A 24,941-nucleotide genomic window follows, 5' to 3' on the forward strand; every position below is an offset into this window, starting at 1 on the left:
TTGTCATACTGTAATACTTGAATAAACCTTCTTTTTTTGTCTCTGGGTGAGCACATCCACTTCCTCCTCCTACTCTATGTTATTCTAGTCTTTCAACTAACTTTTGACTCCAAAATTAAGGGAGTTTATCATGCCCCACTTCCAGACTGACCATTAGATCTTCTTGACAGCAGAAGTGGAAGACGTTCCTCAACCTCACTGCACTCTGTGCTGTCCTGTGGAGCCCCTCTGTACTGCTCCTAAGTGCTATATAAGGTTCCGTACAGGATCGCATTGCTTGGCTCAATGCTGAAGGCAGTAGGGCACACAATCTCTTCGGTGTGCTCCAGCAGCCAGCGGAAACAAGGGTGATCCAGCTCGTGTGCATCTTAGCTTTGGCGAGGGCGATTGGAGCTGTAGCTCATCAAGAAATCAGCATTCCCTCTGTGAGTGCAAGGTCAGGAGTGCAGAAAGCTCACTGCCTTTTTGAGACTGTTGAAAGTTTGCTGCCTCCCCCCCCCTTTTTTTTCCTGAAAGCAAACTGGAGGATGTTTTCTTATGCGAAGACGGACTGTTGGGCTGAGAACGTTTCATGTAATCTATCTAAGCAGTGGTCACATGAAACATTTTGAAAGGCTAGAACCTCTGTATCAGATCCATTCAGTCTTGCCATTTGTGTGACTCACCAGTGGCTGATGGCATTTGGCGTCCACGTTCTGACGCCACAGTTCTCTAGCAGGCAGATGAAGGTGATAGAAACAAAACCCTTGGACATCACTTACGTTGCCACTGGGGAAATAAGTAGCAGCTTCAAGCCTTGTGCTTTCTGATAACCTGCACTGGCAATATTTGTCATGGTGGTAGTGGGTGCACTGTAGAAGGAAATAGCAAATGAATCAGCACGGGCATTTTCTTGTGAAAGCCCGTGGTACTGGGCAGTGCTTTGAGGATGTTGTGATGGTTTTCAAGCAGCAACAACCCAATTCAAACTAAGTAGAGAGTGTACCTTCACCAGAAAGAATACATGTACACGTATGTATAATTTTTCTATCCAAAAAGAACAGGCACAAATGGTCTGTTACCAGTCATTCTGCTAGAGTGGGTGGAAAGGCACTCTGAGTAGCTTTTTTTCTTGCAGGAATCCTTTGGTGTCTAGAAATCCAAGCTCCTTGCAGATATGTGCAAGTCTTGATGAGATCTAAATTGAGAAAATTTTGAAAATCCAGATGGAATTTCTGATCAAAACACCCTTGCCAGCTGAGGAGGCAGAGGATGTAGCTGTGGCAGAGAGCTTGGGCTCAAACTGAGCAAGTGCTTGAAGTGTCACTGAAGACCCCAAGGGGGAGGTAGGGTTCTTCACTCTGCTGGAGTCTGTCCTGCCTTACATCTTCAGGGTTCTCTCAAAGCCCGTGTAACGAATCCCCTCTCTAAAGCCAATGCTAGTCATACCCTGTGCTTAACTATAGAGTGAGGGAATGAAATGTGGTAAAGACCAGGTAGGCTTTTGTTCCTTGTCTATTCCAGTAGATACTTTAGCAGCTGCAGTTGCTTTTTCTTTCTCAATTGCTCTTAATGTCATATTGTCTGAAATTTCCAGATTTCTATTTTATGAATACATTCCGTTTACGTTACAAGAAAAAAATTACTGTAAGAACACAAATTGATTTTTCTTCTTAGCACAGTATCTGGCAATACTTCTAACACTGGAAGTAGAGAGTCATGGAAGCAACAGTATGTGATATGGTCCATGTGAAGGCATCTCATCTGCTGTGGTCATGTTATAAGACATCAGCTTTAGAAGCTTTTTCTTACTCACCCCAAGGGTTTCCCTTTTCTGCAAACATGTGCAAAGTCCTGCTTTTCTTTTTCTTGGAGCCTGTGTTAAACTTCACCTTTTGCTAGCATTTATGTTCTAGGTTTTTCTGCTTTGATTCGTTGCTCCCAGCATTAGGGAACTTAAAGGACGTACAGAAGTTTTGTTCTGAAGAACTCATAGAAGAGGCAGGCTGGTAATACTAGCTTGAGCCAAAATATGTGAAATGAAAATTGTGCAACTTACTTTGCAAGCAGATTTATCTTGTGCCTGATGGAAAAGCACTTTATTTTAACAATTTAACAATGCTGAGATTCCTTTAAGTGGTGTATGGTGCACTGAATTAGGATTTGTTTCTGCTTCCACTGACTTTAGCACATGAACATTTATCTCTAATGTTAATCAACTTACTGTTGTTGAACCTTTGTAAGAGTAAAGACTTTTGACCTCTGCTTTGTAGATGAACTGAGTGGCAAAGAGATATAGATTATGGTTTAACATAAGTTTAAGCATCTAAAGATGCAGCTATATGCTGAATAAGATTTATGAAAGTGCCTTTAATGACTTCCACTGTAAGTTTAACACCCAGAGAACTGCAGGGCCTTTATAAGCTCAGGAGTGGAGTGTCTGTAGTATCCTTGTGCTGACTTCCCTTGACTCGCTGCTGTTTGGAAGCAGAGCTTCTGGTGAGCAAAAAATGCGTTCAGGAGATGCTACAAGTTGGATCCTTGAGAAACCTGTAGCTTGTATTTGGGGACAGCGTTACTCAGGTCTATGCAGCTAGTAACAGTCCCCATTTCTGTTTGTACTGCAAAGACTCCTCCTTCCTTATGTCTCCCATCAGAACTGAAAGTTGGAGACTGGGATGCTCCACCTCCGTGTGTGTGTGAGGTGCAGCTGCCTAAAAGAAACCTCTGAGCTTTGTCTCAGGTTCTGCCTTGTGTCAAGATGCTTTATTCTTTCCCTTGAGTGAGAATCCCCAGATAATGATAGCTGTAAGGAAGCCCTTGATCCCGAAGATCCAGGCCTGAAACAGTGTAGCAGTGAGGAAGAATTGCTTATATGAGCAAGTCACTTTCTGCAAAGAGCACTGAGCTTGCACACGTGAATAATGTTGGTTATGTTTCGGAGCATGGACAGAGATAAATGGAGGTGGTACATACATGAAAGCAGATAATGGAAGTGTGATGTGTAGTGCATAAAATTGTGTCCTACCTGTGAATCTGCATCCTGCCTCTTTGGATCTTAAGGTCGAATTTGGCACTGGGGTGGTTGGGTCTGACACGTATCTGGTTGTAACCATCGCAAGTAGGACTGTACGAGTACTTACACTTGATGAGAACGTGACAAAAGAAAATTGAATGTAAAGTCTGCCAGACAGCCAATAAATTTGTTTTATATCTTTATCTCATCCTTGCTTGGCAATTATTTCAGCAGGCACCAAACTACTTTCTGCTTGCTGTGAGCAAGAGTGCTCAAATAACCTACACTAAATTCTGGATATATCCTGTACTTAGAAGAAGGCATAATCATCTGAGGAATTTGTATAGTTAGTACAGATGAAGGCAATTTTAAAAAGAATACATTTTGGATTTCTTTTTTAAATACCAAGATTGGTCTAATGGTTGGTTACTTAATGCAGCATAACTGAAACGCGTTCGTGTTGTCGCTGAACCCCTGTCAGCTATTTTTAAAGCAGTGAGGCAGAGTTGTTGCTCAGGTCCTTCTGCATTATTTGTTGTAATTCAGTAGACTGTTAATGACAGCATATCCCTATTAAGTTATAGCCCTCCTAGGTTACAATTTTTGGAACTGTGAAGTAAGAGCTGCAGGATTTTGGAGGCTGATTGTAAGTTTATTGTTATTTCTTACATTTAAATCTGCTAGCTAAGTTAAAAAACAGCCATGTGGGAGATCTGGAGTAGAAGTGATATGCAGTTAGGCGCTGAAAAAAATCTCTACCTGTCCTCTACAGGAAAGCTATTAAAATATTGCTTATTGTATGTTAGTTTTCTGTTTGCTATCTGAAATGCTACTGGAGGCGGCAGTTTGTTCCTAGCTTCATGCTGCAGCATTCTCGCTTGTCTGCACAGTTGACCCGATCCTGTATGTCATCAGGGAGGAGATGTTTAACTTGTGACACTACTAATCCTTTCCTCAAGGCTTTTTGTTCTTCCTGCACAATGTCCTTTCATTGCTGTTGTGAGCTGGAACATGCCTGCTCAGCCCAGCGATGAATTCATGTAATTACCTATGTATATGTACTCAAGTCCTGTTGACTTTAACATTAAAGATTGGTGATTGCTTAAGTATTGCAGTGAATCAGGACCCCCAGGCATTTTCATGTGTACAAGCTGACTTGGGAATCAGTGTGCTTTACTATAGCTCTCTGCCCACGGGAACAAGACGCTTGTTGCAAGTGCCTGGCTGTGCATGGGGAGCATCCCAGCATCCCAGCTGGGGGCTTGTCTCCAGCTGGGGAAATCTGCGGGTCCTGGTTGTTCTGTATGTGCGTCTTCCCCTTGCGCTAACACTTGTTTTCAAGTTGCTGACATAGAGGCATTGGAGCAGTGCTGTGTGTTATGGAGAAAGCTGCACTGCTGTTAGTCATGCCCAGAGTCTGTGTTGGTATTGGTGTATGCTGGCATTTAGCCTTTGGAGAACGTCCCTGTCCTCAGCTGGAAGGATTGGCAGTCCTGGAAGTCAAATCTCAATTGCTGAAAGGTACCCTCTGTCTCCAGCTGGTGTGCTGTCATAGCCCGGTGGGCACGTCATATTCCCTGTAGAGGCTCTCTTGTGATCCGCCCTAGTGCAGTTTGCTCTCAGACTAACGCTGGCCCTCCGTCAGGGGGGAGATGTTACTCTGGGAGCAGTTCCAGTCTGGGCTCCTGCTGGAGCCCTGTGGCATCGCTTTCTCAGGCTGATGATGGAGGAGTGGACTTCTGCTTTCTCCATCCCTTCAGAAGCCATCCGTGTTGCTTCCTCGGTGCTTTGATATTCTGCCAGCTGAGGGAAGGAAGAGCCATTTATAAATATTTCTGGTAATACAGTAAGTACTCTCACATGTTTTGCTCACTCATTTTCCGTATCCAGAAATCTATCCGACCAGAATCAGTTCACTCTCTTTTATTAGCAGAAATAGATCCACAACAATTAAAATTGATTTTTAAAAAAAAGAAAAAAAGAAAAGAAAAAAAAAGTAAGAGAAGCAGCAGCAAGCACAACATCGTATTGACCGGCTGCGCGTGTATTCACACTGGCTTCCAACCCATGGATAATTATCCCTCTGAGACTGTGTGCTATGTACAGTACAGTGATGGAATTATGCACTTTAAAGAGCTTTAGTGAAGCTCTCAGGATGCCAAATCCTTTCTTTTTTTTTTTTTTTTTGCATTTTTCCCTTCTTTTCATTGCTGTAATGATTTTTAAGTGCCCATGACCCGTCCTCAGAACCGGAGTAAGCTGTGTCAGTACTCCTGAACATTGCTTTTCTTTGACACGATGGAAGTGCACTTGGTGAGATGAAATTTGGGACGTGATCGGAGGATCCCCTATGGTTGGCAGCCTTCATTAGTGAGGGGAAGAGGGTACAACTCACATCTTGCTCTTTCTCTTTGGCAGTGGGTTCCTAAATGGGGATTACTGCAAGGAAAGAGGGTTTGAAAAGAGACTGGGTACAGATCTGTAGAAAAACACGGGCTTGATTAGTTTGACCAGACCTGGATCAACTTATTTTAACCTGAGAGGCAGTGGTGGCGTTCTCTCTTTGTGAAAGAAGTCAAACTGTTTTGATTGCAGTTTCACACAAAAGAAATTAAAATATTTCCTACAAATTTCAGCCTAAATCGTTTTTGGCAAAGGGATAAGCAAGTAAAAAACAGGGCCTTATCGTAGGAAGTGTCAAGCAGTCTTAATTTTAGGCAGAGATACCAGCTCCTCCTAGAGGAAAGGAGCCAGTTCGTAAATAGCTTCCAACAGATCCTTCACCCAGGGAGACAAAAGGTTGGCGAGCAGAAGTTGCAGCTAATGTAAAAATCCAGGCTTCCCGATGGACTGTGTTGTGTCGGTGAGAGTTGAGCTAGGGCACTCGGAGTTGGATGGTTGGGCAGCTGTGTTCCCTGGTGCCCTCCGATGTTTTGCGGGAGCCAGTAGCTCTCCAGGTCCGGTGAGCATCTTTGGAGAGCGGCTCCAAACGGGAGGGGGAGGGGGTCAGGGGAGGCGGTTGTTTCTGTGGTGCCCCCCGCGGCCGTTATCTCCTCGTGGACGGCGACGTTTCGTTGCGGTAGCCGTGCCGGCAGGCTGTGCTGCTAGAGGCCGGAGGAAACCGCAGCGGAGGTGGGTGCGCATCCCGCAGCACGGCCTTGCCTCGCCGTGTTGTGCCAGGCACAGGGCGACCTGCCGGCAAGCTGCGGTCTTGCCCCAGCTAGCCGCCGCTCGAGGAAATAGCCCCGCTGCCCGCGGCTGCGAGGGCCGGGGTATCCTCTCTGTTAGCGGTCCCACCGCCGCTCTGCCCTTCTCGCTCCCTTAAAAGCGTGCAGATGATGAATAGCAAACCTCGTAGAGTACTTTGGGAATATTTACTGTAGGGTTTCGTTTTTGTTTGCTTTTCTGGTGACTTGGAGATGGCATGGTGAGAAAAGAAACATGTGAGCTAAACCTGTTGGTTTGAACATTGTGTCAGAAAATATCCATAAATTGCAAGCTACTACACAGATGTATAGATTTAATGAGACTGTGTAATGCCATTTATTTATGCTAAAGAAACTGACACATACGGTACTGAAAAAAAGTTAATACTCTAGGAGTTATTTTGTATTTTTCCATTGCCATCTGTCACTGCCTACATAATAATGATACAGGTGAAAGCCTAGCATTTATAAAAATAAATAAATAAATCGGAATGAATAGTCATTTAAATAGCTTGCTGCTTTAATAACTGGTGTGTTTTAAATTGTGGGAAGGAGGCAACAGAGATACTCACCGCACCCCCCCCTTTTTAATTTTTTTTTTAGTTTATTGGGCTCAAACAGATTTAGATTCTGAAAGTGACTTCTAAAGAGGGGAAACAATGGTAAAATATTTTGCCCTTTAAATTTGAAGAAGTTGAGACACTAAGCCAGATTCTGCCATCCTCATAATATACCACTGGTGTCTGTTTCTTGGAGCAGCCCTTTGATGTGTGCCTTTAGACGTCGGGGAGTTTTGTGCTCTAAGCCCTGCCTCAACGTGCAGCAATACTGCTGGGGTCTCAGAGCACGAGCAGGTCTCTCTGCATCCAGATCACCAAATCCTGGTCCCCATTGGTATCTGAAACTGGTAAAGAAAAAGATGCAAGGCAAAGGCACTTTATTGTCTGTCTCGAGTAAAAATATTTGTCTCAAAGCAGCACCCTGCTGACAGAGCTCAGAGCTCAGCACTTACAAAGGCACCACTGGCTTTTAAGAGTTTTCATTCAACTTTGTACAGCCATGCTATGGTTAGGCAAAACTGCTTTCCCTTTTGCCTTTGAATCGCAGTGGAGCCCAGCACTGCAAAGACTGCAAAATGCTCAGGGAGAAGTCCATGGGCTCAGACACTTGCTCTGATCCAGGGCTGCACACGGTCGTTGCTGTACTGAATTTCATCCGACCATTCCTGTACCTGGGGAGCTTTGCAGCAGTCACCCGCCTCTGAGGGTGCAGACAAGGCTTTGGCTCAAATAGACAGGTTTCTTTGTTAATCTCCTTCATACAATTTGGTGACAGAGACAAAATATTTTTCTGACAGGTGCTTATCCTATAATTTTCCATGGGTTGATGAGTCAGGGGAGGTGCCTCCTGTAGAGAAGGAGGACGTGGCTAGGTCAGGTTGCATTAAGATGATTTAACGTTGGTACAATTAAAGATAAATGTGTTTTCCTGAAAGCTGTGAATGATCCAAAGGTATTACTTGGAAGTGAAAGCCTTTCACTTATGTAAAATAATGTCTGTTGATTAAAATATAGTGGCAAATTCAGAAAATGAAGCAAAGTGTCTGGTCCAGACCCAGGGAAGTCGTTCCATATGCTTCAAGGATCTCTGTTGGCTGTATTTTCAGATACAGTGCAGATTTCTAATGGAAAGTTCCTTTTAAATGAAATAGTCTTTAGTGTTGTAATTATTGTCTTTGCGTATGTTGGAAAGCATTTTAGGAAGTCATGTACTTTTTAAGAAGCAGAGAAGACAATGAGTGAGTAATGAGGCTTTGGTCACTCTAAGTGGATGTTATAAATCACTTTATTTTTGTTTATAAGAGATGATCCATATATAGCTGTAGTTTGTCAGCATTTTCCATTACAAACTTGTAGTTTTGGGTACCATGTGGGGAGTCTCAGCAGGCTCTTAGAAAATCCACTTAGAGGTAGATGTTATTATTCAGTGAGTGTATGCTTCTTTTCCCTTATTGGAATTTGAAACAGTTTTAAGCATAAAAATGTGTTCATGGTCTTAATGTTTTAAGAGACAGTATTTCACACAAGGGCTGAGCCTGATCTTATTTTCTTTCCTATTTCCATGTTCTAGTGTACTTCAGAAATAATTCTGCTGAAGTAAAAAAGAGAGTGGTGGTGAGAGAGGAGACTGACTTTAGGGTATGTATTGCACACTGAAGACAGTAAGAGATTTGCTTTATTTAGATGGGCAAGGGAAGGGGCTGGGAAGACCACCCATGTCACCATAGCTCATGAGAGCTTACAATGAAATGAGGCCCTGGAGAATACCTTCTGCACATCCCATGCCTGTATGTAACAAGTATAATGGTGTTAAGACTAAGAGAGAAGACTGTAGTGATCTGCGGATGTGGTGCACGGGCTGACCAGGTTTTACAGAGAGGCCAAAAGTTTACTAGGTGACAGTTGAACAGAAAAGTGTGTTTCAAACAACATAAGGAAAATTTATACTGCCTCAAGCCCCACCAAAACAGCCCCAAGAGGAGCAGAGCAAATGCACATCTGACCTTGGGAAAAATCGTCCATGACTCCAAGCCTAAGAACTGGCTTAGCTCAGGCATCATCGGAGGACACAGCAGCTACTAGCTGAGCTGCTGTGTCCTGCTTTCCTCGCATGAGGGTCAGTTCTGACACTGCGTATCAGTGGAAGGGTGTGGGGGTAAAGAGGCTCTTGCTTGCTCCCGAAGGCAGTCAGCAGAAGCCTTGTATTATGTTACGCACAGTATTTGTTGCACCATAGTTACTTTGGAAGCAGAGAGGAAAAAAAGGAGGGGGTGGATGGGTCATCAGAAGTGCTTTTGCTACCCTGGGATATGAATACATGACTCTCACTCATGTAAGTACAAGTTGCATAAGTGCATTTGTGGGTGAAATTTGGCCTGAGGTTCTTCTAGAGAGGAATCTTGCAACACTGAGCAATCATATATCTCCAGTTAGGAGTTCTTGCTTTTGCCAGGTAGAGGTATGCAGCATGGGTGGCTTCTGGGGAGCAGTCATGTCTAAGTGCTGGTTACCTGGGGCGAGTCGTGGTCCGGGTGCTGCCATCCTTCCTTAAACAAAGATGCTCCTTAATCAGTGTCTCAGCCTTTATGCTTTGGCAGGGTTCTCACCTGAATGGGACTCAAAAATCATCTAAACCATCAGAATTTAGTTTTGTGATTGAAATTTCAGGTCTTTTTTGCTGCACTTGCTGTGATGTTACGTGGCTTCCAACTGTTGCTGTGGTCTTCCCAGCTGAAGTATTTTTGTGTACAGCCATTTCAGCACAAAACCTGCTGTGCAGGTTTTGCTACTGCAGTCCTCATTGCTTGTGCCTGGCAGTGGGCAGCTGGACTTGGAGTCCAGAGATGCTGGTCCCGATAGAAAGGATTAGCAGTGCAAGGGATGGGGAGCAGAAATGAGTCCACAGCTTGTGTCAGCTAAGACCTGTCTGAAGCTTGGCTTAGCGATGCAGACACATCCTAATTTAAGCTGAACTTGGGGGTAGCAGACCTGTTAGCCTACACTTACTGCACACGACACCTCCAAAAGATAAGAAGTAACTACCCTGTTGTATTTTTTGGGAGGAGTTTAAATTGATTTCAGGGGTGGCAGGCTGGAGCTAAGATTCTTCAATGTGAAAACTAGAAATTTCCAAGGGTACCTAAATAAGCTGGTGAGTTCTCACTGAATTTCTGGCATATTAACCAACTCCGTGTGGCATTCTTGAAGACTGCCAGTTGTGGCATGCAGAAAAAGACTCGGCACAAACCTTATAAATCTTGCCTTTACTTCCTCCTCCTTTTTTATTAGTTATGAGCTGTTTTGCTCAATTTTGCAGCTACGAATGCCCATAACTGCTGAAGTCAATGTGAAAACATGGTGTCACCATCTAAGATTCATACTTGTTCAGCAGCCAAAAGCTAAATCTTTGGCAGCTGGTGGCAAACAAATTTGACACCCAGCATCGGGGATGTCCGTGTGTAATGCAAGAGGCCCACCCTGATCAAGCTTCTGTCACTTGTCTCGGGTAATTCCCCTTTCTTTGCAGGTGACATTCACCCTCATTTGTTCCATCCAGATACAGCAGTTCTCTCGTAGCCTCCAGAAATCTGCAGTCTGCTGAGCTCCCTTGAAATTCACCTTCCTAACCCCAAACTGAAACAGTTTTCATTACATGTTGTTAGGGCAGCATTGCCCACAGGTGTTACTTAAATGTCTTCCTTTCTCCTGGACATCTTCATTACCTGCCCCAAAGGAGATGATGTGCTGCCAGCGCCTCGAGCAGACCTGGCTTTCTGTCTTCCTCATACAACTTCGTTGTATTTCCAGTTTGCCTGAGTCCAGGTGAAGCTGTCTCCCTTTGGCAAAGAGGCTGAAAAAGAGCACATTCCTCACTTGGTTCTGCTGCTGTGTGGCTCTATTCCCTCCCCTTGTACACATCCCTTCTTGGAAAAGGGAGTTCTGTCAGTGCTCCCTTCTTTGCACATCTAATAGCTCACCATTAAAGCAAAATTGACCTGAAAAGCCTCGTTAACGAGGAGCCAAATTCTGCTAGCAGTAAGAAACTCAACGATCAAGTTTTTTATCCACTGAGATCCCTTTATAGAGTTCCAGGAGGAAAGTATGTTTAAACATTCGTTAAAGTCTCACTATGCTCCTGGAGTGGTGTAAACACCCTCTGTAAGGACCCTTTTTGTTACCAGAGTGCTCCTAGAACAAGCAAGAGTCAGGACTCATTGGTTCCAGCTTTTGGCATCCCTCACCTTGAATTTTCCAAATCTGTCTAGGCAAAAGAGTTCTCCTGCCTCCCTCTACCTACCCTACACTACTTAGATTTCATTTTCCAAAGCACTTGCAGGTTTTCCATCCCAGCTTTTAAAATGAAATGTATTCTACTTGCTGTTTGAGTGCTTTTAATAGCATATAGAAAGGACTCCACATCTGAGCATTGCAGCATTTAAAATCGAGGTAGCCAGGTTCAAAATGGGCTAGAAGTCGGGTCATTTTCTGCTTGTCATGAAGCTGCCAATTAGCAGTGTTGCTAATCACTGCGTGGGTGAAGATGGGGATTGGAGCAGCCAGTGCCACTGACCATTGACAAGGCAGTATGCACAAGGTCTTGCTGTAGCTGCCAGTCACTGTGCTGCGGCATTGGAGCTGAGTCTCAATTCCTCAGGGAAGCAACAGTTTCTTCATTTCTTTGCATTCAAAGATGAAGACAGGCCTGTTACCTGGGCTGTGTTGCATGCATAGCATTCTGGGCAGTGAATCTGCAGCTAGGAGAGCTAATGCAGCATCTTCCCTGCTCCGTCCCACGATCGTGGTCAGGGAACACCTTGTGTCTGCAAACATCCTTCGTTGCCTTCGCCCACAGAGCCACCCCAAGGCTCTTCGGGGGTGGCAGATTTGAATTTTGTCTCCTCAAGGCTGAGGATCTGAACCCAGGCCAGAGCTTTGTTTCCTGCTAGTGAGAGGAGAGGAGTCGGGGAAGAGGCAAGGATCAGGCGTGCTTTTTCTGCTGCTCCGGGGGCAGCAGGAAGAGGCTGGTGGCTAACCTCCAGCTGGAGACCACAGTCCCATGGTGACAGCAGCCAGCCTGCTTCTCTGAGGCCACAGATAAAAATAAGCAACGACCTAGGACAGCAGACGGTGGAGGAGACAGAGGGGCATAACCCTGCTGCACGCTCCCTGTTGTGTTGGACAGCAGGATTTTTGTTCTCTAGTGGGAATTGCACTTAAGCTTGCTCACTTAAGAAAGGATGTCCAGAGCTGTGTCTTACAGCCTACCTGCCCATCACATCTTTCAGCAAGACCAGTAGATGCTTTTGGTTTGACCTGTTGTTTTTTTTTCTCAGATCTTACTTTCATGTAAAACAGATTGCTGTGACAGAGGATGAAACACGAGGAACATTTTTCCTAAGTAGATCCTCCAACTTCTGCTGTGTAGCTACAGTAATTTGTGGGTGAAGAAAATATCTGGGTACTGAAGAGCTGCCAAAATATTGTTTAACAGGGAATTGCAGTTTAATTAGCACTTATCAGACATTAGCGATAATTGTTTTCAGTTTGACCGCTCAGGGTAAGGTGTGATTCAGGCTCACTTGGTTGATGCTGTGTGGTCTGCTGGACATGTGCCACCACCTTCTTGTCCACAGGCAGAAGCTTTTGAGGCTGCATGTCTCTTATTTTGATGAAGATGAGTTGTCATCTTCAACTGGAAAAAGTGGAGGGGACGTGTATTAGCTGGAGGCAAATGATTTGACTTCAAGTCATTGCAGCAAGATGGATTAGAGTTCATCTCTATGATCTCGTTTGCTGTGATTTTTAGGAAAAGGGCCAACGACTTTTATTAAAAAAAAAAGAAAAAGAACAAAAAAATGTTTTTATTTGCTTGTTTATGCTTTGTTTTGGCAAGGAATGAGAAAGCTTGCCACTTTTAGCAAGTGTGCGAACAAGAAAGGCAAGGGAACCTGGGGTGAGGTTTGACATGGAGATGCTGTACGATGCAGCTTAGCCATAAACATCCCTCAAATATTTCCCTTCCCTTTGTAGCAGGGTTCATTATGCTCTCCGAGTTTGTGGCTACAGGTGAAAACAAAGGCAGTTCTATAAAATGAGTGTACTTTCAAAGGCTGGCTGAGAACAGAGGAAAATAAACTGTATGCAATTTAAGCACCCGTTTGTATACAGCTATGCATCAGTGTGATGTAAGGCAGCGAAGATGACCTGATTAGCAAAGCCCTCACAAACTGCAGAGGAGATCCTGCTGCACCACTGTTCCCCTCCTTGGGGACCTGCGGTTAGTCCCAGCCAAAGGAAACCTTTGTACAGCAACAGGAGCTAACCGAGGGCTTTGAGAACAGCACATACAATGCTGTGCATGTGTGTAAGGGTGAGGGAAATAAGTCGTGCAGGTTGCTTACTGTCCTTTACAAAATAGCTGGGATACATCAAGAAATGCAGCCTAAATTACGTGGGCTTTGTGAGCTGCCTTTGCAGGAGTCTGGGAGCTCTGTGTGTTTTGGAAGGATGAATCCCAGCGTTCAGCAGAAAGTAACCCTAGGGCAATATAAAGTAAGCGATCTTCCAGTTTTATAAGCTCTTAAAACCTTGCTTTCATAGGAGTGAGCAGCCAGAGGTCCGCAGACTTCCATGGCAAGTAGTGATGATGTCTTGGTGCTGTCTAGTGATTCCATGTCAGATACGGACACAGAGGTCTGTGAAATTAATTCAAGAAGACAGATAAGATACGGCGTTGTCTCTTGGTCTTGTGAGTACATATAAATATGCACAATTAATACGAGGGTTTTTTTGGTTACTTCATGTGTTACCGTGCAAAGAGAATGTATGGTACTGTGGCAGCAGTGTGGGATTTGGGGTGAGGAGCCACCAGCACTGCTCCTGGCTCTGCCAGGGCCACTTGTGTGGCCAAGGGTGTTAAATCCTGCTTCTGAAAACAGCAAGCCATTTATTCAAACTGTATTCTCAGACTTGCTGAATGCCCCAAAAGGGTGCTGTCATTAGAGGGAACTGCTGTTCCCCAGCTCTGAAGCCGGGCTGCCCGTAAATCAAAGCACATGCTTTGCACAGGGAGGTGGGAAGAGGACCTGAACCATCTCTCTGTGCATCATGGGCACAAGGTTAGGTGGCAGTGGCCATCTCGCACCCAGGGCGCAGGTGGGAGCTGAGCTGCAGCCAAGCTCTCTGTCTGTGCCAGTCCTTTCTTTTTTTAAACAATAAATGCATCTCTGTGGCAACGAAATATCAATTCCCTTCTATAAATGAAATGCTGGACTATTTCGTAGATGCAGAGTATTGTGATGACGGTGCCTGTGCTGGTATCAGTCTGCTGTGATCTGTCTGTGTCCTTGTTTGGGACGGGCTTTGCTGTGATAGCACTCCCATTCCCCAGCTTCCATTAGTGCCTCGATGAATAGCAGAAGATGCATTTCAACAATTTTATGGCTAAAAAGCAGCATCTTATTGTTTGGTTGCTGGTGCCTTTATCCTGTTCATTATGCTTTTATCTGGTGGTAACGGTCATGGTTTAGAATTGCAACATCAACACTGGTCTCTGAACCTTGTGTTTTCTCTGACCATAAATTTGGGGGAAGGAGGAGAAAGGATGAAGAAGGAAGTCAGAGGGTTAGTTCTTCTGATATTGCCAGGGCATTCCTTTGAAAATGTGCTGACTGTGGCAGCAAGCAAACCCAGTTATTTCTAGTTTTCTAGTTTGCTTGTCAGAATCAGGCCTGGAGCACAGGCCTCAAGCAGGGCTCCAGAGGCACAGCCAGGCCCAGGCCACGCGCCTGTGCTCAAATCCTCTGCTGCCATTGCTACTTGTGCTAATGGCCTTAGTGCAGGGGTCAAAGACTGCTTAGGTATGAAGGCTGAATCGCCTCCTTTTTAAGCCCCTCAGCAGGATCAGGGCTTATGGAAACTGGCATGTGGGCTTGCCTTCTGGCTGACAGCGCGGTCGGAGAGTGTGACTCTGGGAAAGGCCTTGTAGCAGTTTCCACCAGCCGTTGAAACGTGGGTGTCTGGTGAACGAAGCAGCCCTGTGCTGAGACCCCTGTGTGGTTCTGGTGTGTTCCTTTTCTTCAAAGATTTGCTGAACCCACAAGTGCTTGTAATTTTGAGATTTGTCCTGTGACCTGAGAATTAAAGAAGTCAGTGGTGGACCCATTGGTCTAACTGGGCAGATAGGAAACGTTTCAGAGTGTGCTTATTTTACAGATGTAACTCAACCAGCAGCGTAGACCTGTTTGCCTTGGCTGTGTCCCATTTGCATGAATCAGAATGTGGTGGCACAAAAGTACTTGAGGCTCCTCCAGAGCTGACATCCCCTCGAGAGGAGACGTGCCTGTGCAGGCAGGCTGGTTTGGAGCTTACTACCAGGAGCCCTGCTTCATCAAGTCCCTGCGTTTTGAGCAATCCTGCCTGTGAAGCATGCTCATTTCTGTGAGCTCTGGTGGGGCAGTGTCCTGTCTCTGGAAAAGTTGTGTTGCCCTTCCCAAACTCAGGGCAGGAAGGATGTAGATGTGTCTTGGTGTACTGTTGTCTCGTGACTTTGGTCCCTTGAAAGGAAGGGAGCTCCTGTGCTTCGAGTGGAGAAGTGGGAGGTCAATTTTTAGGCGTGGTACATCTCTGCAGCTTTTGGTAGGGTTCTGGATCTCTCTGCTCTTTAGTTTCTAAGCTCTAAATTAGGAATAGAAAATTGTCTCAAAGTGAAATTCAGTTGTAACTTGTGCTGTTGTCACCACCACAAGGCACTTGTGTTGGTTTGAGCCTCTAGCCTGTGCTTTAATATTGGTAATAGCAGCGACTTATATTAGCATTGGGGAACTTAGAAAATACACATTTTAATGTTTTTTTTATATATTTTTTTTTATTTCAGCAAATTCAGAAAAGATAGAAATGCAAAGTGATGAGGAATCTGACAGGAAGACCTTCTGTCAGGAAGATGAGGTCAGGGTTCTTGATGAAGGAAGCAGCCTGGAAGAGCCCCTCACTGAGAGTAACGAGATGGCGGATAACAGAAAGATTAAGGAGCTTTCGAGCGAGGGAGGAATCCGACTTCCGAATGGTAAACTGAAATGTGACGTCTGTGGCATGGTTTGCATTGGGCCCAATGTGCTAATGGTACATAAAAGGAGCCACACTGGTAAGCAGCTGAAAGAAAATCTGATGACTGCCTGTGGCATCTGATGTTGATATTACCTGACAACTGTTCTCTCTTCCCTTTTCATTCGTGGGGTAGCAGGAGTCTGGGGAGGGGAAAAGCGGGTTTTGCTGTTTCGGTTCTCCCTCTGTTCCCCAGATTCTTGTGATTCTGTGTTTCTGCCAAGTGTGGTGCTTCCTCGGTGCAGATTTCCAGTTTTTGATTCTTAAAAATGTGACAGAAGTCAGGAAATCGATCTTTCTGCTGATCTCAACCAGGGAGAGTACGGAGAATGTGCGTATGTGATCGTGTGTGCTCACATGCAACACTTTTTATGCTTTTAGGTGAGTCTCAGGGCTTTCCCTTGGAGCTGCTTGTAGGTATACAAGGCCAGCAGCTCAGGTATCACACAACATCCTCACGAGAGGCTGGGCATGATGCTGGGTGACTGTGCAAAGCCACAGCAGGCACACAATATCTTACACGCAGATGCTTATCCTGTGGCTTAGATGGGCTTCCTGCTCATTGTGTGACAGCTCTATCAAGGTAAATCTCACCTGAACTTCTCTCACGGGCAAGTGCTTGCCCTGACAACAGAGATGCCATTTTTTGTGGTATCTTTTGATGCTTACATCTTCCTCACATTTATGTTTACTACTATGAGTGCTACTGTTGGTTGGGGACCAAAGCAGCTTACCAGCCTTAAGGATTAGAGAACTGAAGAGGAAGACAAAACCTTTGTCATATGCTTCGGGGCATGAAAGAAAGAAGGGACCTTGAGTTCAAAACAAGCTTTGGGGGAGTCTAGATTAATCTGGCAAATGGAGGTATCCAGAGGCTGATCCTTAACTTGCTCAGGTGGGAACAACAGTTAGCTCCAACAGAAAAAAGCATAGAGGGATGGTACCGGAAGACAATACTGTGGAGTCATATGTAATCTGCCACCCAGGGCCTCTGACTCAAAAGAACTCTCCAGCATATGTTTAACTACTATAAGATTTAAGATGTGTAGTACCTGAAGTGCTACAATATATACTTTTTGGCTTAAGACGTATGCTTAAATCTTACTGAGGTTAAGCACAGGTTTCTCTGGAGCCTCCGGGGGTTGTTCTTACTTTTTTTGGAGAAAATGAAAGATATTTGTGTAGGGTGTTTTGGGTGGTTTTTTTTTTTTTTTGTCTCTTTGCTTTTATTTAATGTGGTGAGAGACTCCCACTGTAAATGTGAGATATCTGCTAGGATATAAAAAGAAAAATGGAGTTTTAAGGTAGAATAAGAAAAGACTTGGTATATAATCTCCTTGTAAACCTGGTAGTTTGCAGTCAAGTAGTGTGCACTTGATGGGAAAGAAATCAATAGAATTTCTGTACAGGGGACTAATAAACATATATTACATAGTTAATGCCCTGTATATAAGCTGTATTGATAATAACTTAACATAAATGTATAATGCAAAGCATTGCAGTATCGTTTATGATGCAGTCATGATTTTAGACAGCAATTATGACAGGGGAAATGCATTAGCTGGAGGAATGAAGTCTTGATTAACAATCTGACATGCTATTGCTAGAAAAGGGAAAGAGAACAGAGAATGCAACAGACTGAGTCCCCAGCTTTCAGCTGAAAAGTTTTCATTGGCACTTGCATCTATCTGAGCATATGTATTGTAGGTGCATCAGAGTCCACATATTTGAACTTGAACAGCTAATTTAAATCTGCTAATTTTAGAATTAGGTACTTAATTAAGTAGCTTATGTTTTTTTGGAGATAGCTAGCTTGTCTTTTAAATACTGACAAAGCTGCCTTTTTGTGTTAAAGAAAATGTGAATTCAAAACAAACAGGAGAAAAGCTCATCTGCGTACAGGTGACAACTGCTACACCTGTGTGTACAGGTAGGAGTTACATGGCTGGGAGCTTTTGCCTTCGGGCTGGTGGCAGCTCTGTGTTGAGCCCACGTCTCTTCTGCCATCTGAGGAGCACGCTGCATTGCTCTGCACAGATATCTCAAGTGTACAGAAGTGCAGCCTGGTGCTCTACTTTCAGTACAGCAGTTGGCAAATTTTGCGGGGGATTTTTTTTCCCCTGCTTTGTTTGTTTGTTTTTTAATATGTGCTGCCACTTCAGTGTCCACAATAGAAGGAGAAATTTGCTTGGATTTCCACATCCTTGATTTTAAGGAGTATTTTTAACATACTGGTCTCTCTCTCCTGAAGTTCACTACTCGAAAATATATTGCCACTTCCTCAGCAGTTGGGCTGAATGGACTTGACCCCAGCTCTGGAATGAGCCCTGGCCTGCGGGCAGTCTGGTTTTACAGCCCAGGGGAGGATGGTGGAAGGAAGGGAGATTGTGCCTAGTAAGTGGGAAACGGATGATGTTCTTCATCAGGTAACACGACTGGCATGTAAGTTCTTACCTCTGAATACAGTTCATGTGTGCCTTGGGAGCTGTGTTCCTCTTTATCAGTACACAGCCAAAGCATGGTCTGGCCAGTTGTTTGCTCTGGCAAAAGCTGAAGTCCTTTTCCTTCCCCCAAAACCTGACAGCATTCTGCATAGATGGCACACAATGCTGCGGTCATGGCAGAGGTTGTAATTTGCCTGTATGCTGGCACTGAAGTGTGACTTTCCTTACGCTGGGGACTGAGGCTTCGTGAGGAGCTGTGCCATATGGCTTTGGCTGTGTTGTGCACATGAAGGGACACCGTTTCCTACAGGCGTTATTCCTCTGCTCCTGAGGAGCAGTTGCCTTCCCCTGCCACATTACAGTTCAGCTGAAGGCACGGGGGAGAATATCCTCTCCTGTGGGTTAGGACAGAAAGTGTCAGTTGGGTGTCCCATCTCTCATTCTTATGGCCACTACCTGCTCGCTAGAGTTAGAGATTTCCCATTTATCCTCTGCAATTGCATAGAGGAGAAGTGATGCTCTGGTTCCTCCATATCAGAACTGCTGGTTCAATGCCACAGAACAGTGTTTCTCTGAAATGCTGGTAATTCAGGTGACGTGTTTAGATAATCTGCATGGCCATCACGAGAAGGCCTTTCTATTTATTTGTCATCACTGACAGAAAGAAGTGTTCGATATGGGAATTAAGTGTGTTGCAGTCTGCTTTAGTGAGCTGGGTAACCCTGATCCCTTCCTCACTTGCCACATGCTCATAACCAAAAAATAGCATGTGTCTGCATAGGTTTGATTTATTTTCATCCTCTTCTGTTTTCTTTTGTCCCATATTTCATATTCCACACCAAGTGCCCCGGGTTGCAGCATCTTTATCAGAGCTTTTTGTTACTGCCAGAGGTAACGAGTCACATAATATTGCCACTGGATATGCCAGGGGCTTGTGCTTGGGGACGCTGAGGAAAGGGGAGAGGAAGAAGAAGAGGTCAATAATCCAATTTGTCTGAGCTAATGAAAAGGAGCACCAATGATTTCTCACCTCTTCAGACTTTCTGCTAGCGGGCCTGAATTAAAATGTCCTCAGTCCTCATCTTGTGCAAAGCAGAAACTATTTACTACTACAGCCATGCTGTGGCCATGCTCAGTGAGCTCCACACCTCTCAGTTGCACTGTGAATAGTGATTTTTCTCCGTAGCAACACCCAGTGCTTTATCCAGTCTGCTGTTGGATTTGGAAGCACCTCTTATTTCTAAGATAGGGTTGGAATCATCCTCATTGTTTTAAGGTTTGGGAGGGCTAGACACCCAGAGGTAAAGGGTTTGTGCTGGTACAGCCAGACCCCAAGCTGCAGCTTCAGGGAGCAATGCAGCAAGCACAGACAGAGCTCTTGCTACCCTTCAGCTGGGGCCTCTGCTGTGTTGTTTTCAAACTTTCTGGTGTGCTAACCACTGAAAGGGTCTCAGATCTTTCTCTCCACAGGCATTGCAGTACCATCAAGTCAGTAAAGTGAGATAAGGTTAGCACCAGTGAGGAAAACCTGTTCTGCTACCACGTGCATCACATTATAACTGATCATACGCAGCATTGGGACTTGGAATGTATTATTTTTTTTCATGCAGAGTTCAGGTTTTTGGGGCACTACTACTAGATGAGGAGATCCTAGTCAAACTGCTCAGTGTAAGAGACTCTGCCTAAAGCAGCTAACTAGGAACAAATCTAAACAAATGGTCATATTAACACAACAATTAACTCCCTTGAACTGCCTAATTCTTCTAGTACAAGAGTTTAATTGGCTTTAATTTGTGATTTGTAGCCCACTGCAGGCTACCTCTTGGAATAAGAATCATCTGGCAACAAATCAAAAGTCATAGGGCCAAATTTTGAAGAGAGAGATTTTCTACTTAAGTTCCTAAATGAATCATCTGACTTCTCCGAAAGTGTCATTTTGTACTTAAGCGTAAGGAAGAAGAGCTTAGAAGAGTTTTGAAATGTTTGAAATGGCTTTCCGCATAAGGATGTGTCTGCCTTGCAGTACTCGGCCTGTTCACAGAAAGAATTTTTCACTTTTCAAAATGTAGTCATAAATTTGTGTACAGAGGACACTTGGAAACCACCCAGAATTTCCCAGGAATTTTTCCATAGAGATTTGTCACTACTGTTTTAGCATAAATTGCGTTATCTTGGAAGTGGGTATTTCCAACGAGAGAAAAACATGGTGAAATCACTGATGGCAAGTGAGGTGCAGCCCCCTGAGTGATGACCAGAGCAGTAAGTATATAGCCAGGGTAGTCCCCAGCATAACAGAACGTGGGAATGGAGCCAAACCTGGTGCTCTGTATTTCACTGGGATGAAGGCATGTTGCATCTCGTTGCCTGCCAGTGTGTTAGATTTCATCTGGGACAGAGCAGGATCACAGCAGTTGTAGAAGTGTTTCTTCTCACCTGAGTGTTAACAAAAGGCCTACTATACAAGGGTGCAAATCAGTACTGTCAGTGTGAAGAATTACTTTCTCATTGGCAGTGTGAGCATAGTGATTTTACAGTAAGTAGCTGGAATAATAATAATCCTGTTTCTGAAATACCAGAGTTACCCTTTGTGTATCAAAAATATGTGCCAAACAGGAATGGCTGAGGTCTTAGATATATATTTAACCAGAACAGATGCTAAATGTAGTCCCATTGGACCTGGTTCTTATGTCTATAAAGACTGTTTCCTGGCTTTCCCTAGCATTCTTAAGAGGCTTTAAAACCAGTTTGTTTTTTTTTTTAAAGAAGAAAGTAATTAAAGCACTTGTAGGAAGGGACTTGAACGTGGCTCTGAAAGTAAGCAGGCCTTGCTTTCACCACAAACGTGTATTAGTTTGTGAGCTGCTCCACTTGATTTTAAGGGGACAGAAGCTTTTGGGTGAGGGTTACAAGAATTGAAGTGTGCTTGGTCGGGAGGTCTGTGGGCACAGGGTATTAAAAACAACACGTGATCTAAGGAACTGGGGGTCCATTTTCCCAGATCTTAAAATTAAAGGCTTTACATTGTAGAAAGCACAGCAGAAAGCTATTGATTCCAAGTGGGAGAAGTTTAATGTCTCTGTCTTATGAGAGGTACTTATTTATCCGTGCATATTTTGACAACTACTGGTGACAGCCTCATTAAAAGTGTTAGAACAGCTTTGGCCGCACTCCGTCCTCGCATACGTTTCTGTTTTGATACAGAAAATGTCACTGATGTATTTTGCAGGGGTACAGAATTCAGAGAAGGCCAACTCATAGTGAAACTCGGCGCAGCACTTCCGTGCTGAGGCGGTAAAGGAGAATTATTGTACAGGGAAGCGTCCGATTGAGTAGAAAATGGAGTTGGTTTGCTTTTTGAAATAACAGTTGGCATGTACGTGTCAAAATATGGCAGCTGTTAAGAGCAGGTAATCAGCTCATTGGTCTGGTTTCGGGCTGTATCAGCTAGAAAGCACTCGTAGCTTGTGCTCTGAAGGCTCCAGTGAGGCGCCATGTATTAAAGATATTTGTAAAAGGGCCGTGTCGTGCTAATGAATTTGACTCTATTGGTCCACATGGCTTTTCAGCTCAGCATTTGTTTACACAACAGCAAGTTAATCTGTGTACTTTAGATGCTAGTGTAGCTAAAGAGAAATAATATTTCGTTATTATTTTTCCTGGAGAAGAAATAGCTATAATGGATGCATTTTAACCAATGAGCTGTGTAGTTTCTGCAGGATTTTATTTTGAGAATAAATATTTGAAATTATACTTGTTAATCAATATCTTATATAAGTATTAATTTTTATTTTTATTTTTTAAACACCTTAGGCTTTGTCTTTGTTGTTGTTGTTGTTGTTGGGAGGTGGGTTGTGTTTTTTCTTCTTAATTATCAGTGCTGTTTCCAGGCACAAGCTGCTCTTCTTAAGCCTTTAGGAAAGGTAATACTTGGCGGCTCTGACTCACCTTGCCCCTCCACTCCTCAAGTAGCTTTAGATAATTAAATTCTCTGTGCTGCAGAAGGGGCTCTGACTTAAGGTCTTAAATCTGGAGCTGAGAAGAAGCAATTTTTTTGGTTTGGTTAGCTGTTTTCTCCCTCTCTCCACTTAGTCCTTTTTTAGTCGCTAAGGTTGGAAAGCTTTTTTACCCTGCTTTGGCTTTAAAAGAGAGAAAAGATTTATTACTTAGCAGTGGACTGAAAGTATGTTGCAGTCACATAGTTTCCAGTGTTAAAAAGCAGAAAGCTCATGTAGTCACACATTTTGGTACATGTCCTTCTTATGAATTCCTATTTTAATAAATCAACACAAGTTAATAGAATCAAAAGGCAAATGCATAGCTGTAAATGGTGAAACACACACCACGCTCCTAACTGTCCACAGCCTCCTGTAGTCATGCATGCAGCTTATTTAATAGGTCTCTTGTTTCTGGTGCGTCTGTGCTGCGCTCACCCCGAAAGGCAGGAAAATATTTTAAACACAGGAACTGCCATGTAGAGAGGAAATGTATTTAGGTAAAGATTTCTCATGGGTGAAGAGCTTTTCAAGTGTGCAGTAGAGCTGCCCAAGCCAGTGTCAGATAGGTTATCCCATGTGTTGAGCAGGACCTCTGAACTCATGGGGCTGCAGAATGGGGACGATGCTGCTTCCCAAATGCTCTGGCTGTGCAAACGGGCGTGGTGCAGAGACCAGATTTCTACTGTCTGATGCTAAAACTGTAGATCTATCTAGGTCTGGTGTGATAATTCTTTACAGAGGATGCACTTCAATTACTTCTAGCTGAATCTTAGAATACAGCATAGTTATGATTAGTGGATGTTTAATTAGAAGTATGATTAATTTCAGGTATGAACAGAGAACTTCTACTTTTCACAGAAGTGAATCAGATTGTCAGGGATGTTGCTTTGTTGTTAGAGAATAATAGTAATGCTGGAGTACTACTTAAACCTACTTCTGCAGGAGAAATAGTGGGGAAAGCAGTCTTCTCAAGGCACTGAAGTGAAGAAAAGGTTGGTTTGCTCCAATCTCAAGTGGGCATCAGACAACAGAGTTCATGGAAAAACAGCAAAAACTTATTATTCAGTTTTTACTTTTTTGGGGTACCCTCCTATTGGATATTTGTGTCTGAGATTAACTGTACTGCATTTAAAAGCTGCTACTCAGTCGCACAAACGTGGCTAAAATTAATTGTCATCCCAGAAGCCTGCAGCTTAATCAAGAAGCAGGAAATACAAGATTGAACAAAACTATGAGAAACAGATCAAAGTAGTTATTTACTCAGAATTAAAACTAGTAGGAAAAATGAATTCCTTCTGGTTTAAAGTAGTCTCTTGAAAGTAAAATGGGCTCTTGTAGCAAATTGTGTGTGTGGCAAGAAAGGAACAGGCTGTTGGTGACTTTGTGAAGGATGTTCTTGTGTCACTGAGCTGTAGTACAGTGATTACTTGAATTCCTGACTGAAGACTTTGAATATGTCTTCAGCTGCCTGTTCACTGAGGAGTAGTACCTCGTTCATATTGGCCTCCTGTCAGATAAAAGCTGGGTAAAACACATGAACTGCGTAGCTTAAAATACAGCAGGAATAAAAGAAAAGACTTAGTGAGAATCCTGCTGCTTTCTTTAATGTTGTCGTCCTGAAACCAAAGCCGTTATTCCTGAATACTGTACTGAGAAATGTGTCAGAGGATGGAGTTTTGCCTGTTTCCTCAGACACCAAATGCAAAACAGAAGAAAAAGGAAAAAAAAAAAGAAAAAAAATATATAAAAGATTTGTTGACTTCATTCTTTTTACATATCTCTATTATGAACTTTTTGAAATGATATAAAAGAATATAATGGCTAATCAGATCCTTTAAATGTTTTCTGGGAGTTTAATGGAGAAGCCACAGACTCTTCATCAATTCCAATGAGCTTGCATTCATTGTATTGGAAGAAGAGCATTATGGCTTGGCTTTTCTTTATTATTACTCCGCAGTGTTTTTGGCAAGATGGTAGCAACCTTAATCAGAGTATCCATAGTAGTTTCAGGTGTAGGTTGGGCACACAAAATGAAGTTGCAGAGGTGTGGCACGTATGTGGCACACCTGCCTTCTTCTGCCCAGTACCTTGACACGGGCAGTGATTTAAACCACCAAAGCAAAAACTGCTAAACTACACCTGTGAGAGCTCTCTTCCTCCCTCTTTCCATTTGGATCAGAAGTGAGATGTTGGTGTTTACACCAGACATATGAACTACTACAATAAAAACTTAGCATTCTCTTTGTATAGCCAGGGAGTGACCATTTTAAAGCAATGGGGAAAAAGAGTTGGAGAGTTGTGAAAGATCACAGAGCATGTTTATTTTTCACAAGAGCTGTGCTTCAGGCCAATGAATTGAGACTCAAGAGTCCCATCAGGATCTGACCAAGGCTCCGTGATAAGGGATGTGCTGAAAAATGAATGGAAGTGCTTACATCTGAAACCTGATGTTCAAGACCTTGTTGAACTTGGGGGGGGGGGGGATGGTTAGTGACATCACTTCATCATATAAAGCCTAGCTGCAGTAAAGTGCTTGGATGAATGACAAGTGTTGAGTATATGTCTGTGCCCTATTGACTCAGAATCTGCCCGGAGGGATGTAAGTAGGTGCTTATAGCTGTGTGCCCAGGAAAGCTAGG

At 43.7% G+C, this 24,941-nt stretch overlaps 1 protein-coding gene across 13 annotated transcripts in view; it reads left to right on the plus strand.

Annotated features, from left to right (window-relative positions):
- Nucleotides 1-24,941, plus strand: part of IKZF2 (IKAROS family zinc finger 2) — a 102,908-nt gene that overhangs the window by 38,734 nt on the left and 39,233 nt on the right. For 10 of the 13 annotated variants that reach the window (XM_065751294.1, XM_065751280.1, XM_065751284.1 and 7 more), the window contains one exon: nt 15,637-15,903. In XM_065751294.1, the coding sequence (XP_065607366.1) occupies nt 15,637-15,903 (267 nt within the window). Of the gene's footprint in view, nt 1-8,915; nt 9,094-15,636; nt 15,904-24,941 lie in introns of those variants that run through there. The other 3 variants (XM_065751289.1, XM_065751290.1, XM_065751291.1) reach the window with 2 other exon arrangements.

The sequence above is a fragment of the Cyrtonyx montezumae genome, unplaced genomic scaffold (assembly GCF_038088225.1).
Source record: "Cyrtonyx montezumae isolate F1298 unplaced genomic scaffold, pur_monq_1.0 scaffold_7, whole genome shotgun sequence".
NCBI lineage: Eukaryota > Metazoa > Chordata > Aves > Galliformes > Odontophoridae > Cyrtonyx > Cyrtonyx montezumae.